Below are 17,383 nucleotides of genomic sequence, written 5' to 3'. Positions count from 1 at the left end.
GATTTTTCCCTAGCAACCAGTGGCTGACAGGAGATAACTGACTGGTCTCTGAGCATGTGTGACGGTTTTAGGCAACAAGTCTAAAATTACAAACTCACGAAAAAATAAATACATAAATTAATAAATCCAAGACTAACTGAACTGAACTGCTATTTATTAGTGAAATAACAGCTTTTCAGTCATGTGAAATCACTTGACAAAGTTCACAGTTTGTAGTCAAGTAAAAAACTTTTGTAATCAAAGAAGAGAAAAGCTATAAACACACAAAAAAAGTCAAGCTTCAAGCTCTCACTTTTCATTCACATTATGAAAATATCTGACTGTATCCTGCCTAACCCATCTGAATAGCAGATCAGTGCATCCCCCGTCTACATAACTTAAAGGGTAAAGAAAAACAGTGTTTTTAATGAAACATAGTCAGCAGCAGGTGCTACACTGCAGCTGCAAATAACACTGCACTGAACTCAACATTCAAGGATCAATCTGATCAATACACATGCTGCACCTGGGACGCGTCCTCACTGAACACCAACGTGACAAACTCCTGAGCAAACCTTTCCCTCTGGTCCACTGAGAGAGAGGAGAGCTGCGACGTGTAGGCGTGAGCCACTAAGGCGCCTCCGTTAGGCTGGTTTTCTACGTGAATGTACGAGGCAAACTCCAGATCCGCCATACCAGGATACGAGCATTGTGGTTGGTGTTTGGTTGGGGAGGAAAGAGGTGACGTGGTGGACGACAACGGAGAGTTAAGTGAGTTGTGAAGAGAGTTCAGGTGAGATTTCGAAGGAGAAGAGGGCGGGAGATGGGAGCTTTTGTTGTTAGGTGGAGGATAAACAGGTAGAGGGGACTTAAATAAAGATAGGGAGGAGTCGTGTTTTAGTTCAGAGGGGGAGGAAGACGAGGTGGGGGACGTAGAGGAGGGAGGGAGGAGAAGCAGGCCAGCACAGATGGTTTGGCAGGACCGGTGGTACATCTTCACACGCTTGTGCTTCTCCCCTTCTTTGTGTTTCTTCTTCTTTTTCTTCTTCACTTTTTTGATTTGCAGCTCCTCTGAGTTGATCTTGGCTTTCTCTTTGTCATCTGGACAGAGCAACAGAAAGGGAGAGAGAGAGAGAGAAAGAGAGAGGGGAGAAAGGAACTATTGAAGGATTTTTGTGAAATACCACAAAATAAGAAGAAATCCAACTCTGAAGAGGCTTTCATGACAGATTTGTTAGAATCCATCATGTGTTATTTGATGCACGGTGGATCAACAAACTCTCCCAGCTCCCTGCTGTGAGAATAGATTTCTCCAAAGTCCTTCTAGAAGCAAGATTTGCAAGTTAGCAGCAATCTTAAAATGCTAGGAGGCACGTTTATTGATGCATCATCTGAATTAACTTTAATTTCGGTGGTCACTGAGAAATAAATGCACGAGTTATCAGTCAAACGTTATAAAACCCACATCAAAACTTGGCTGACTTTGCCCCAAAACCCCCTTCTCCTGAAGTTATACTTCTATTGCCATCTGCGCTGTTGCAGAATCCTCCTATAGTTTTCTATCCAAGCTTTGAGTGCCGTGTGTCTCTTATGTCACTAAATCAGTGAAATCAGTCTTCTTGCAATAACTGCAGCTCTGAAAATGCAAGTAAAATAAAGTGAAGGGGTGGAAAAAAATGGAGGCTAGAAGGAGTGAGGTTCTGAAAACAGGTTAAAAAAAAGAAAGACAGTAAAATTAAAAGCTTTACTCAGATTTTTGTTATTATTTATTTTAAAGCGTCTAATAATAAACACATTCAGGTACACTTTTAATGCCCTACAAACAAAACAACTGAGAATAACGAGTACTAACTGTTTTAAGCAGATGACTCACTGCAAGTTTCCCCCCAGTTGGCATACATCTCCTGAGGTGTATACATAAAATAAAGTGAAGAACATTGAAACTGAATCCCTTGAGAAAAGCAGATATGACTAAGCCAGGAAGCACACTCTCCAGTGGCATATTTGCAAAGACATAATACCGTACATGGCAGTCCATCTCTTAGACACCTCAGGCAGGACAACGTGGAACATGCAAATTTATGCAAAGTGCTACTGTATCTGTTTGTCTCTGTGTGAGTGTGTGTGTGTCAAAGCATGACAATTTGGATACATGTTGCTTTCTAGTTTCTGATTCCACAGTTATTGTGTAAACACATGGACACGTATGCATTTACAGTAAATATATACATGCACTTCAGTCATGATGACAGTGGTGCTGCTGCCCTCACCTCACTAACGCACATGCACAAATACACAGCTTTAGTCTAGTGTGTACCCCACACAAGTTCAATGCCACACAAGAAAGGAGGGAGACAGAAGTAAGCACAGCGGGGGTGGGGGTATTTGCAGTACAATAGCTGAGCTACTAATCCAAAAGCGCTTTAACCCATAGTCACCCTCCCCCAATTCCCTGTACACCCAAACAGACGTTTATTCCTTCAACCTCCATCAAATCACAGATGAAGCAAGTTCAGCATACCCAGTATCTCTTTCTCTGATCTGGCTTCACTTACCCCGATGTGACGCTAAGCAGTCACACAAAGGCGGTTATCAACTGGATAACTGAACCCAGGGTTTCCCAATCTAGCTACACATGAACGAGGCGGTGTTGGCAGCGTGTGACCAATCACAAACATGGAGAGGCCAACCGGCAGCACAGTGGAATATTTTACAAAGACGACCAACCTATAACATTAAAAAAAGTGTGAAGTGATTGCTGAAGGCAGCAAAGCTGCTGTTACCTAAACAGCAGTGTGATTGATAGAAAAAGCACTGTACAGTAAGTGTAGTACTACAAAGCTCTAGCTGAATGTGTGCACTCTAAAAGCTTTAGTCAACAAGACTTAAAATGCTATGCCAGCTATGTAAGTTTACCAGTTTCACTGGTTCTATCTTTAATACACCGGAGAATGTGACAATTATGATCATGTCATAACACTATATACAAAGTTACAGTAATATGAAACCATTTTGAAATTGCTTAGCAAGAAAAAAAGCAATCTATATTAATGCTCTTTAGTGAGACACAAAAACGTCCAAGGTCAAAAGGTCCCAGAGATCATCCAGGAAATAGCCTATTATTTTCCAGAGAACTGATTGGTCAGTAGGTGGTGATTTTGTACCTTTCAGTCTTTTATCTGGAATATAGCCTGCTTTGAAGCACATTCAGTGTGCTTCATTGTTTATCGTACCAACACTGAAAGTGTCAATGAATATAACCTATTTTTCTGAAAAATTAAGAATATATACTTGATTTGAATAAATAAATAAATAAATAAATAAAATAAGGCCTTAAAAAATGAAAATCATAATAGACAAATGGAGTTGCTGCAACATGTTGCCACTTGAAAACATGTTTTTCTGGTTTTAAATCTTCTCTGGATTATAAAACTCAATTCAATACTGTTTTATTTTACAACAGTTGCCTCAAGGTCCTCTATATAGCAAGGAAAGAGCCTACAAATTTTACAAAGAAAAAAGCCCAACAATCAGACGATCACATTGGAGTAAACACTTGGCAACAATGGGAAGAAAAAAACTCCCTTTTAACAGGAAGAGCAACAAATATCTTGTTAAAGGAATACAGTTCAATGCTCTTCTATTTGCGATCTGTAAAGGGGAACAAGGATCTATACTTCTATCACAAACCAATAAAAAACTGTTTCAGCTGTATAATGTTTACTTGATGGTACAAACAGTTGATGGCCTAATTGTCTTTTGTTCATTTTATGTGTACCCTGATGAAGGCTACAGGCCAAACACATTGAAGAACAACTTTATTGCTTTACCAAACTACAAGTGTTGTTCGACCTTCAACCCAGAAAGTTGGAAGCAGGTGGATTTATGCCATAAACATCTACTCTACACAACAGTCTATGTTACCAAGTCAGCCGCCTATTTCTGCAAATTTTACAAAGAACAAGTTATTGTGCTCCTTCTTTCCATTTGGCTTAAAACCAACATGCTCCCACTGGTGATGTTTTGGCTTAACAGCTAAATCCATGCTGTTAAATCTCAACAGCTGCTTACTGCAGTGCAGCCGGTACAATAGTTTAACTTGATCACCTTGAAGTGCCATTAATAGAAGAGGGCAAAACTGGTGAAAAACAACATGAAAATAGTGATGTAATTTCATCCAGCTTTGTTTAAACAGGTACATTTAGTCAGCTGAAATTATTATGATCAGGTGATTGTGAAGTAAATGTGACAGGCTTATTATTACGTGCCAAAAATTAAAAAAAAAAATCTTGTATCAGTCAGGCTTGTTGCATTCATTACTGTAGAAAATCACATTATATCTAGGGTAAAATACATTTTCCTGAAATAACCAGTGAACTAAATCATTAGACTTAATTTGATCTGCTAACAACCAGTTTTAATTATCCATTATAATAGGTCTACTTGTTCAGCCATTGGCAGCTGCTCTAAAAAAATTAAAATTGTAACTTAATATTGTACATACATGTTCACTCTGCTGATGACTTTTCCTGGGCAAAAACTGCAACTTCCCTTTTGTTTATACACAAACAAATGCATAGTTGGACCATTTGGCTGGATGGTCATGATCAGTTTATGGTCAGATAAATTCCCACTCAAATAAACACACACAGAGACCCACTATCAAACAGCCTCACTGGCAGTAAAGCAGATTTACTGTCAGAATGGTCATTTGCTGCTTATTGATTTCCTATACACGTTTCCACTGGCTGCCCCTCTCTCTCTTGGTCGTCCTTTTCAATTGTAAACTTAACACTCTCTCACTGATTAAATTTCTAACTTTCACTCCCGGTCTCTCTGTCACTGTAATACCCTCTGATTAAATGCCACACTCACTATTACAGAAAACCTTCTCTCTGGTGGGGGGAGCCCCCCCTGCCCCGCCTCGCCTCAAAAATCTAATCGCAGGTTTCAGTGCGTCCCTTAAACAAGTGATTAAATAGCGGACTCTCTCACAGGACGGCTGCAGGATTAACACATGCCTCTTGCTCTCAGTCCAGTCTTTTCTTAACTCTACCCTCATAATGAGGGAATGAACCAGCATTACTAGGAAGTGTGGCCTTTTGACAGAAAATGGGAAGATTGAAATAGTGCACCAATTTATCCCTCTGTAATTTCCATCTGCAGCCACTGGTCACGCTATGTGCCCAAAGCACAGCTAAGTCCTTGAAATGTCACAGCGGGGTCGTGACATACCATAACAAACTCCCCCAGAGCTCTCCAGCAAATCAAATCAATTGAAGTAAAATTGGCATGCACACGTGTCAATAAGTGGTTTGTGCGTATGAGCCTGTGTCACTCTTTATTAAAAAAAAAAAGAAAAAAAAAAGAGTGGGATGGGGTGGATCTTAAAAAGCAAAACATCCCTGTTGATAAACGGCTGAACTCAGATTACTCGCGCACAGTTAGGTGGAGATTATGATCACAGCGCTCTGCAAATAATTCACTACTGTCAAAAGGTTAACAATGAAAGTCGCCGCTGCACCGCATTGATAAGGTGTGCACGCACACAGGAGAGCCTGACTTCATCACCAGCAGGCTTACATCAATAATGGATGCAGACAAGTGTTCAAAGAAAACCGCCATCTTAATGTATACAAAACTGAACAACAAAAGAAATGTGTTCAAGAGCAAAAATATATTTTTCTCATCATTCTAAGAAGATCTGTGACAAGAATATTTAAAAGTGTGATCTAGATAATCACCCATCAGTCACACTCTAATAAACAGGAAGTTAAAACCATGCCTGACAACAGAAACAAGCACAGAAAGGCAATTACATGAGAGAGTAACAAAGCTAAACATATTTAGGGTTGCAACTATTAATCATATTAAAATGAGTTGGGGGTTTTGTCAATTGTTTTAATTAACTATAATATAAAAAGACAACCACTTTAAGTTTTCTATTTCTGGGACATGAAAACGGATTTTGAAGAGGGCCAATCACACTCAAGATTTGCTTGAGCTGCTTATAATTTTTGCTTTGTAGTTTAAAATAATGCTTATCGATCTTATACCAGGCCTGTGTGAGACCAATCAGTTCATCTACTGTCAGAAACTAGCCATTTTGGCTCCCTTTCTTCCCCCTTTAAGCCATCTTTCTTTTCATTGGCTGCCTATCCCAAACTGAAATTTATATTGGCTATATATAATAATGATAATAATAATAATAAATTGCATTTATATAGCGCTTTTCTAGACACTCAAAGCGCTATATATACATCAAAATATGTTTAAAGGAGATGGGATTTAATATAATCTGGTATTTAGCTGTGCTGATGCATCTAATCAAACAACTGTGTGACATGCGTATAGTAACGAATAGGTCATACACTCGCCTTCGTGATCACCATCTAATCCTTTATGACCATCTCCCTGAAGATGATCATCAGGGAGATGGTCATCTTCAGACCATCTGCTGCTCAACACAGAAGCTACCATTAATGTGCTGCTCTTATTTCTTTGGTGTTTGTATTTTTTTTAATTCAATATAAAATAAGGTCAGTACAGCATGTAAGCTGCTGGCTTTGGGAACGTGGAAAAGCATTAAAAGTAGCATGAACACAGTCAGGTAATTGCATATTAAAAACAACAACAACAACAGTAACGACAAAGTGATTTTGGCCTTCCACCAAAGAACCAACATTTTTTTCAATATTTAATCAAACTTGAGATACATCAAATGGGTAGTTAACAGGAAAATGTATGCAAAACTACATGAGGACTTGTTGTGTTTACACACAGCCTTCCCCTCAAAGGCTCATTTAACCCAGGAAAAGCCCTGATCAATGACATTAAAAAAAAAGAGGATTTTCAAACTGAAATTACAGTCAGGACCTTTATATGGAGCCATATTTGGAGCATTTTTATTCTGTTTGGGCTTTTAAAAACATCAGAATCACAAAAATAAGACTGCACATAAACAGAGCTACTGTAAAACATGTATTCTAATGGTCAAACATTAAAGAATCACATCAGAAATACTTATTTAAACCAACCTGAGAACAAGAGCAGGCAGAAATAAACACCAATAAAGCTACAAAGATTATAAAAGACGACGAACTAGCAGAGACAAAGGCAGCAAGAAATGGGAACAGGAGGGGACGACAGACTGTGAAGACTCTCAGCTTCTCCTATTACAACCACTGCTGCCTTAATTCAATAAACCATAAGGGCTAAATAAACCATAGGCACCAACTCTACATGTGAGGAGCAGCAAAGTGCAAAGGTCAACCTAACACCAGGGATCAAGTTCTCAGTGAAAATAAAAGGTTGTAACTCTGGTCACACTTGAAGAGTTCAGCCATGACAGCTACAGTGCTAAACTGGACCTTTTCTAGCACAGTGATAGAATTCTTTTTCTTTTTTTACCCTAACACCCACTGGGATGCTGAGCAGTTGTGTATGCAGCTTGTACGTTGGAAACATAATGATGATTTACTGTACAGCGCACTGTGGAAGTGGGTCATGTTTGGTTACCTTAGCAGCAGATCTGAGCTCCACTTGTATATGGAAAAAACACTATTTATGACTCAATGCTATGCTACTGCAACATGTGTGGGGTGTTTTATTTGCATGGTTTTTGTTTCATTTATTGCACACAACACACTTACGTTTGTAGTTGTAGTTTACTTTTATTTTAGTAGTTATATTTTCTGCCAGCAGCAGCAAATTAAACGCTGATCCATTTTAATGTGCAACTTTCACTAATAATAGAAAGAATAATTTAATTCATCTCTATAAAAGTCACTTAGTATGCATGTGTGCAAGTTTCCACCAACCTTTAATCGGCTGCTTGACTTCTCCATTCTCCCTCTTGATCTCATTCATCACTTTGTGCTTCTTCTTCTCCTTTTCTTTCTCTCGCTCTTTGACCTTCTTCTTCTCCCTCTCCTCTCGCTCCCTCTCCTTCGCCTTGTCCTTGGTGGAGTGATCTGTGGAAGCAGTGAGCAACGTTTCATGTCTCGATGGTGAAAGCACATTAGCATGAGTTCTCAGATGTACCCCCACGCAAGCATGTACACAGATGTGTGAGTGCACTTCGCTCGCTCCGATTTGCTTCTCTAACAGCTTACCTGTTCTCTTGCCAAGCCCTTCACCTCTGCTATCACTCTTGACTTTTAATTTTGTTGATCTTTCCTCTACAAATGTTTTTTCCCTACTGCTAAAGGGGAAAAAAATCATCCCATCGCCAAACCCATACTTTTATCTAAGCCCTGCAATGACCTTCCCTTTGAAAATGCAGCAGCCGCTCTGCAACTTCACTCAAAATAGCACAGTTTCATCAAGACACACCTCATACCCAAAAAACGTAACCCTCTACTGTCATTAATATGTTCCCATTTAATTTTAAAAGTCCTAAAATCCTCTCTTTCCTTTTCAGCTTATTTTCTTTTCCTTTTCCTGCACTTCTCCATCTGAGTGTTGAGCAAGTGTAGCACATTGAGGAATTGGAGTGCGCTCTAATGCAACGCTCGGTGCAAATCGCTGCGGATGAGAGCATCAGTTTTAAAATGTCAGTATCACATGCACACACCTTTTCAGCTGGATTGTTGGAGAGCTTTCGGAAAGGTGTGTTTAAGTGTGAGGCACCCCGGCAAACAGACATTTATTCTTTAAATCTGCACGTCTCCCCTCCAGCTGAGCTAAAAACCCTTACCCATCTTCAAATAACACTCGTTTTATAAATTTTTGTATTCCTTGATTTCTTTGATTTGCTTTATATTATTTCATTTCCTCATGAAAAAAAAAATCCTTTGTGTTTTCCATAGTGTTATTTTGGCCATTCCTTCTTTTCCTTCCCAGATAACTTTTTCCCCCCTTTGAACTCAGTCGGATCCATCTTTGAAAGGAAGCCATGTTTTCAGACTGTTCACTCTTCTGTGGATGTAGGGAGTGGTGAACACTTCGTAAGTGAACACAGTGTGGTTGCACTCCCTGTTTGTGGGATCAAAGGAGAAAAAAAGCTTTCAAAGTAAAAAGGCTTATAGGAGCTTTAGGAGAATTAGATGTACATTGATACATTTTTCCATCATAGTACTTAAATACATTTCAGCAGACTGTTTTGCTTTTGCTACTTAAGACGCAGGTGATCGTGCTCCTCATAGCCTGTGGTGAATAGTGGAATGCCAAGGATGTCAACGTTCCCTATGCAAAAGAAATGCTGCTAAATTACTAGACAGTGTAAGCTGCCTAGTGGAAAAAAAACAGCACGTCTCAAAACGACAATTTAGCTCCACAGGAAACAGCCTACAAAGGAGCGCTCAATCAGATCTGCTGCCAGATTTATAAAAACATGTAAGGCCATGCCAGAGCAGTAACATTCATAAGCCTTGACTTTAGAGGAAATGGCAGTAAATTAGTCCAGGTGGCTGATGTGAACTGAAAATATACAGTGAAGCATGTTGATTTCCCTCGCCTCGAGAGAAGGGGCTTTCCCGTGAAATAAAGAAAGGAACAGGGTGAAACCAGGGTTTTAACTGATGACACGATGATCCGAGAAAAGATGTCAAGGCTTCGAGGGTCACAAGTTCTAAAGCTAAGTTCATATTTCCAGGGCAAAACAGCACAAAACTAGAGATCTGAATGAATTTGAAATGAACGGTATCCATGTGACTGAAGCATGTTTTCTTCCCCCTCTTCAATCCGTTTTCTGATTTTCTAGCAGCAGCCAGTTTGGAAGGGAAACACAGCAGGTAGTTTTCACGCTTTGGATGATCACAGGAGAGATAAGACTTTGAAAGACAGAGAGCCAGAGGCCGGCAGTTAGTAAACTTCAACGACGCCACCACTCATCTACATCTCATTTCTTCTTATCAAGAAAAATTACGCAAAAAAAAAAAATTTATCAGAAAAAATAATATGTGCATTCTGACATTTTAAAGTTGTTACATTTCAAAGGGAAACGCAGATCCCTCCAATTGTCTGCCATTAAAAATTAAGTAGCAATAACAGAGCATAATTTATAGTTTCAACAGCAAAAGTGCACCAGCTTAATGTCCATATTTACCCATTAGCTGCTAATTCACATGATAAAAAGTGCATTTTGGGTAAACTTTAAACAGTCATATCACCATTAGTGATAGGTGGCTTATTATGTTAAAGGTCTGCTTTATACTGCCATTATGATACCAGGCTTATCCTCTAGCCAAGGTTTCTCTTGTGGCAAAATCATTTTCGAATACAGGCCAAAGTTTCATTTGAGGTTCTATTTACTTGGGAAAGGTGTCACAGTGGTCCAGTGGTAAGTAATGTCACTTCACAGCAAGAAGGTTCCACCCAGCTGCAGACTTTCCATGCATGCATGTTTTTTGCTCATTTGTCGGCTCGTCTCCCTGTGCCTGTGTGGGCTCCCTAAGGATACCCCAGCTTCCTTTCACAGTCCAAAGACATGCTTGTTAGGTTAACTGGTGATTCTGGGATTGGATATCAATGTAACAGTGAGGCTGCGTCCACACAAGAAGCTATCGGCAGCAACCTGGCAACCCCAAGAAGTCAATGACTTCAACAACATATGGGAGGTGAAAAAAAGAAAAAGAAAAAAAGAAGATCATTCTAGATATAAAACTTTTCTCAACAGAAACTACCAGTGAGACTGCAGGATACTGCTGACTGACATATGACATGGTAGTAAATACATTAGAGGCTTACCTAGGCAACGAGTGGCCATTGCCCAAGGATACGCTACCATTGGTGTCACTACCTAAAGCCTGGAATGTCTTTATAGCTACCAGCCGTTAACTTAGAGGGATGGGCTAATTGTGGGGACCTAGCACGAAAGACTTTCTGTCTCTGGCTGTTAGCCATGCAATAGACTAACAACTTTTCCAAAATATGCCCTAACTAACAACCCAGAATTAGATAAGCGAAAGAAAAGGAGTGGATGAAAAAAGTGTCAGACTTTGAACCAAAAACATGTACTTTAAGGGCCTTTAATTTGGAGAATATTAATTACGATAAGGCAAAATGTTGCAAATGTTTCATACCGATTCTGATTCATTATGCTTTAACATCATAGTGGTCCTTGGCAGGATAGACACTTTGAATGTAAATCATAACAAGATTTTAAAGCCTTTCACGTAATTTATATCTTTGTTTTCTAATTTTAATACTATTTATTTGAATTCCTCTTCATCTGTCCATTGTGTTTTTTCTTTGTTAGGGGGATGGGGGGTAATTAACAGGACCATGCAAATCTTGTTTTTTCTGGAAGAATCTGAGGCCTTCAAAGATTAGACACACTGAGCTCTCCACTGTGAACAACACAGTTTGAGCAGAATTTTCATGTGAAAATGTGCTGGATACTTGCAAGCTCACATTTTCAGCAGTAAACATGCTCTCTGTGACATGCTGAGCATAATGGGAAAAAGAAAAAAACTTGCCCAAGGCTAAGCATGTGTGCATATTTTAAGGAGGAAAAAAATCAAAATGCAAAACACTGTAACAGGGAGCTCAGCGTTTTATCAGTTTCCCATCAGTATATACATGTACTGCAACTGTAAATACGGTTGCAGTACATGTTAAAATGAAGGCGATTTTAATAGAAAAATACATGATATGTGTGAAACTAGCTGTTAAATCTAAGCATGATCAAAAAACATTAAAGAAAAAAAAATCACTGCAGGGCTGCAGGTACACTCGTCTCCCAGGAAAATCCTGCTACTCCAGATGGTCAGTCCACCCCTGCTGGTGTGGCAAATCCATGCTTCACCAACCAAAATGATTTAGCAATAGGACTCATACAGTGTTTGTCATTGTATTGGCATTGCACACGCTGTGCTAAGGATCTTGCCATTTTTTTCAGAGGAAAAAATAAAAATTAAAAAAAAAAATAGCTAAGAGAAACTTAATTGGGCGATGATGGTAGTTAAGTTTCATTTTCTCCTCAATGTAATCGACCACAGATGTGCAGCTCCAGACATATTTGGTGGTTCTTTAAGCATGGTAAATTTACATCCACACAAATAAACAAATTATGGGCTTTTAACAGTAGATAGAAATGCAGAGAAGTCAAAGCTACAACACAAAACAACCGTAACACTTGCCAAAAACAGAACTGGTTACATGAATTTTAATCTCTGCATTATGCAGCACAAGTGTCTGAATGGGCATAATATTAGGCTTTTGCACAAACAGATACACTTAAGGACTTGCTAATATTCTTGCTTCTGCATATTAAAATGGAAACAGACCGGAATTTTGCTTTTAATATCACCATAAAATTGCAAAAGGTAATGACGAATTAATATCTACAGAATCTGCTCTCAGATTTGTTGACTGTAAGCATTGATGGTCTAAAGCTCCCACTAAATGAAGTTTCAATTATTCAATCAATAGAAAGAGGACAGCACTTTTGCTTTTTCCGTTAACAATGGTTATTAACAAAGGCAAGTTTGGAGACTCTAGCTGGTAAAAAAAAACTGAGTAAACAGCAACTACATGATCTGAGATCAGCAGCAAGCAAAGCCTGTTTGGCTATAAGCCCAATAAAACCAAGGTAAAACATCAGCTACTGCTACTTAAGGGAGGCTCGCTGACAAATCATGGCCGGTGGTAACATTTTGTGCAGTACTACAGTAAACTTCATTTATCAACAGTTCATGTCATCCTGTGATATAGCAGTGCAAAACAAGAATTTCAATTCAGTTAGTGGTAGGCAATGTACTTGATGATTAAATAACATACAAGTACCAGCTAATATACCTACTATAGCTTCTCAAAGGCTTCTTAATGTACAGTTTGTTTGGCTGCAAATACCGCCTGGCACACAGTGCTGGAAAGATGAAGCCTTTCAACTTCTTATCCTCGTTGCTTGTGGTATTAATTATGTGACACAACAATTAATGAAAGTAACTCTCTATAGTAGGTGTTGGAACTGAGCAGAGAGACTGAGAATGAAGAGAAGAGACTGGAAGCACATCTGAAGAGGAGAGCTACGTCTGCTGTTTGGAGGTTTTTAAAAATAAAAACTGGTATTGATGTCATTTTTGTGCAACCTTTTCTTTGTATACTGGAATGCTTTCACTGGAACTTGGTCATGAGAACTCTGAGAACCTCTGATTATGGCTAAATGTATTCGACAAACTGCATTTGCAATATCAAACTGTGTAAATATAACAACAGCTCAGAAGGCTGCATAAATACCTTGCACAAGGTCAAACTTGACTTGCAACTAGCTTGACTTCCTAATTATACCTACAGCTTAAAAATTCCCTTTTCTTGGTCTACTGCTCACTGCACTTTGTCTGACTCATGTATCCTATTTCAGCATCAAATGTAACTGGCAGTCACAGCTCCCTGGCACTTGCCTTTGCCACTAATAATATTACCATGATGATGTGATACCCTTTGGATCCCTGTAGGAAAGATTCTTTCCTTGCAGGAAGGTCAGAGCATAAATTGGCCTCAAATACATGTCCTTCCGCAGAACAGCAATCTTGTCAATTTTCTCATTTTGTTTAGAATTAATGTACATTTTGAGCTCCACATTCACACACTTCCTCATCTTCTACTTAATATAATTATAGTCTCCTACTGCTGGCCATTGAGCACCTCACTAAAGCAATTAGAGGTTCAGTGCTTTACTCAAGAGCACCTCAGTGAAACTGTTGCAGGAGCGGTTTTAGTTATCACTACTAAAGGCTGCATCTATATTTAGCTAGTCAGGTCCAGAAATGAAAATCATAAGCTGCACTAAGTGACTTTAAGTGGTATAACTGCCTAATGGAAAATATTCATTACAGAGTTTGGGGGGAAATGACACATTATCTGCAAAGCAAATCATGTGATGTTTTGTGGGTAATCATTAAAGCCACATCTATGTGTTTTAAATAAAACGCTGCCACCAGCCACATATTTACATGAACATATTAAAGTGGCACTCAGCGCAGCCTGTTTGCAAGACTGCGTGTCTCAAAGTGTTTAGGGCTACAGGCCAACAACACGTTTCCTTCTGGTACCCTAATTGTTTGCGGTGACTGTTCAGAGTATGTCATGATCTCTTAAACTACCCAACTGGAAAAGGGTGACATCATGCACCCACCCTTGCTAGTGTCTAAACATTTAACAAGTGAATACATGTCCACCCGTTGGCAAGCACAAATGTGCATATGCATGGGTTTTGGCACGCTGCTTTGGTGTGACAATAATAAAATGCAGGGGGGAAAAAAAGGATGCTGATAATAAGTATTTGCACCCTTACTGATTTCTTGGTGTTTTTTGCATATTTGTCAAACTTATGTTTCAGATTATCAAACAAATTTTAAATGTTAGACAATGATAACCTGAGGAAATACAAAATGAAGTTTTTTTTAATAATTTCACTGATTAGAGGAAAGCAACAACAATTTAAAAAAACGAAAACAAACACAAAAAAATGCCCAAAAAGCTAACAACTCTCCAAACCTACCTGTGGAAAAAAATAATGCCTTGTGAACTTAATAACTGGTTATGTCACCCGCCGCAGCAAGAACTGCGATCAAGTATTTACAGTAACCAGCAATGAGTGTTTTACATCGCTGTGGGGAAATTTTGGCTCACTCTTTGCAGATTTTTTTTTTTTTTTTTTTTTTTTTTTTTAAATTCAGCCACACTGGAGGGTTTTTTTGTTTTGTTTTTTTTACCATGAACGACCTGTTTAAGGTCATTCCAAAGATTCTTAAACTGATTTTAGGCCACTCCAAAATATACATATGTATTTATTCTTTGGACCATTCAGACTTGTTGAGTGTCCTGCTGCATAACCCAACTGCACTTGAGTTTCAGGGCACTAACTGATGGTCGGACATTCTCCTTCAGGATTTTCTGGTAGAGAGCAGAATTCATGGTTCCATAAATTACAGGATGTCACCCAGGTCCTGAAGCAACAAAGCAGCTCCAGACCATCATGCTACCACCACGTTTGACTCTTGGTATAATGTTCCTAATATGAATTATGTGTTAGTTTTACGCCAGATGTGAGGGGATGTTAACCCTCTAAAAAATTAAACTTTTGTCTTGTCAGTCCACAGAATATTTTTCCAAAGGTCTTGGGGATCATCAAACTCCTGGGATATGCCCAGCCACTCCTGGGAAGCTTCACTACTATTCCAAGTTTCCTCCATTTCTGGATAATAGCTCTCAACTGTGGTTCACTGGTGTCAGAAAACCTCAGCAATGGATTTGTAACCCTCTCCAGACTAACAGATGTCAATTACCATTTCCCATCTGTTGTAGAGTTTCTTTAAATCGATGTGTTACTTTTTGAGATCTTTTAGCCTACGTCACTTTGTGAGACAGGTTCTATTTAAGTGATTTCTTGTTTTCAAAGCTCTGGAAGTGATTGAGCCTGCTTTTAATTATGATTTAACAAGGAGGGGCAGTTACTTTTTCACACAGGGCCAGGTAGATTTAGAAAGCTATTCTGCTTTAATACATTAAACCATCATTTAAAAATGTTTTTGTATTTACTCAGGTTAACTTTGTGTAATATCAAATGTGTGTGATGAACCGAAACAGTAAGTGTGACAAAATGTGCAAAAAAGAAAAGAGAAATCAGGAAAGGGGCAAATACTTTCACAGCACCATGCACCATTTTAAAGGACGCAATCGAGAAAATAAGACTATTTATCCCCCTCTCCCACCCAACCATCTAAATGGCATTTAACAAGTCCAGTGGCCACGCTCAAAACAAAAATATTCTCATTAAAGTCCAAGTGTAATTACAACATTGTAGCAATAAAGATGTCTGTGTATAAATTAATGCTTTGGGGGTGTGAAGGTTGAATTTCTGCATGCACAACTGTAGATGATGCAGTATCAACAAGCCACGGAGCTCTGTGTCTGTTTCCCCTTACAGCCTGGGGTTACAGAGGGGGGCGTGGTGCTCTACCAAAACAACACTTACCCTATAATGGCGGGCGGTTTTTATAGTGTTATGACAGCACACATGTAACGCCAGCACATACACAGCTCCCAAGGAAAATAAATACTTGCACGCGCAGGGATGTCATTGATTAACGTGTCTCAACTAGAACGCTGGTGTGACAAATTACAGCTCGTTTTTATAAACGTTTTTAAAATGCCGTTATTTATTTATTTGTTTATCTTTTAACTGCACTGGGTTAATGGCTAACGTATATAAACAAGGGTGGATATGTTTAGTCAATGCGACGTTAATATGTTAAAAAAAAATTACCGCAGCACGAGCGCGGCTGGTTGCGATAACGGCCAGGTCGCGCGACTATACTGCTCTGGAGCGCTGCTCCAGTAGAGCTCGAGGGTTCACAAGCGGGTGAACAAGCGACGGAAAGCTGGCAGCCATACTCCGCAGAGACTCCATCGATTAAAACTGCTGCGCTTTCACACTCTCCAAACTCGACGCGAACACGTTCCCGAGCGACCAAATATCAATTAATGCAACGCTCGAGGATTTTTTTCGGGCATCTTGCACGACGTTAAGGGGCGCCCTTTTCAACAGCAGCCATTCCGAAAAACGGGACCGTTTACAGGCAGATGAGAAAACAGAGAAACTGTACACTCCGGGCCACATGTTCGTATCCCGAGCGGCTAGCCAAGTCACTATAAAAGGGCAGAACTCTAGCCTGCTTATAATAAACACAAAGTTTATTAATGCCACTAACTAACTCATAAAATAGATGAAAACATAATGGCTTACCTTTTGGTGGCAACGTGACATCTCCATTTTCTTTCTTCGCTGCAGAAATGTTATTAAATTTACCGACGTCGTTATTAACAGTAGTCCAAGATCCGGAGGTCAACAACAGTTTATGTTTCTTTTTCTCCTCTACGCCTCCTTTCCCCTTCTCCCTCTCTTTCTCTCGCTGTTTATCCTTACTTAGTTTCTTGGATTTGGAAGAAGAAGGTGCCTTGTGGAGGAAGAAATCGCTCTGTTTAAAGACTTTGTGATGGGTTATCGGTGTCTGGGACCCACCAGTAGCACCCACCGGAGACGGGTTGTTGTTGCTGCTGCTGGTGGCCGTCTTAACCGGACTACAGCTCCACAAGCCCGAGCTGCTGCCATAACTCTGCAGCTTCGTGTGCTGCTGGAGTTTCTCTTTACCGCTACCGTTGCCTCCCACTCCTCCGTCCCTGTTGAGTTTCTTGGGTTTAACGCTCCTCTCTTCGACTCGGACCTTCTTGGGCGGCGGCGGCTGGTTGAAATCGCGGGAAGACTGGGAGTGGTTGTCAAGGGTTCCTTTCGCCTCGGTCGGCTTGCCGAGCGCGCTTTGAACTGAGGCTACAGTAGGAGTAGTAGCAACAGAGGCAGCTCCAGAGAGGTGAATACTGCCCTGCGAGTCAGCCATCTTGAGGCTTCTCTCTCTATTTACTCTCTTCCCCCAACGGCCGCCGATGCTGCTTTTTTTCC

The 17,383-nt window shown here is 39.8% G+C and overlaps 1 protein-coding gene across 1 annotated transcript in view; it reads right to left on the bottom strand.

Moving 5' to 3' along the window:
* Nucleotides 1-17,383, bottom strand: part of LOC134646624 (lysine-specific demethylase RSBN1L-like) — a 41,229-nt gene extending 23,846 nt beyond the window's left edge. Inside the window, exons 1-3 of the mRNA XM_063500474.1 lie at nt 16,673-17,383; nt 7,800-7,952; nt 506-1,080 (exon numbers count right to left, since the gene is read on the bottom strand). Of these exons, the coding sequence (XP_063356544.1) occupies nt 506-1,080; nt 7,800-7,952; nt 16,673-17,321 (1,377 nt within the window). The 5' untranslated portion in view covers nt 17,322-17,383. The remainder of the gene's footprint in view (nt 1-505; nt 1,081-7,799; nt 7,953-16,672) is intronic.

This window comes from Pelmatolapia mariae, linkage group LG17, assembly GCF_036321145.2.
Source record: "Pelmatolapia mariae isolate MD_Pm_ZW linkage group LG17, Pm_UMD_F_2, whole genome shotgun sequence".
Classification (NCBI taxonomy): domain Eukaryota; kingdom Metazoa; phylum Chordata; class Actinopteri; order Cichliformes; family Cichlidae; genus Pelmatolapia; species Pelmatolapia mariae.
The sequence above is the reverse complement of the archived record's forward strand: the minus strand, read 5'-3'. Positions and strand labels throughout refer to the sequence as shown.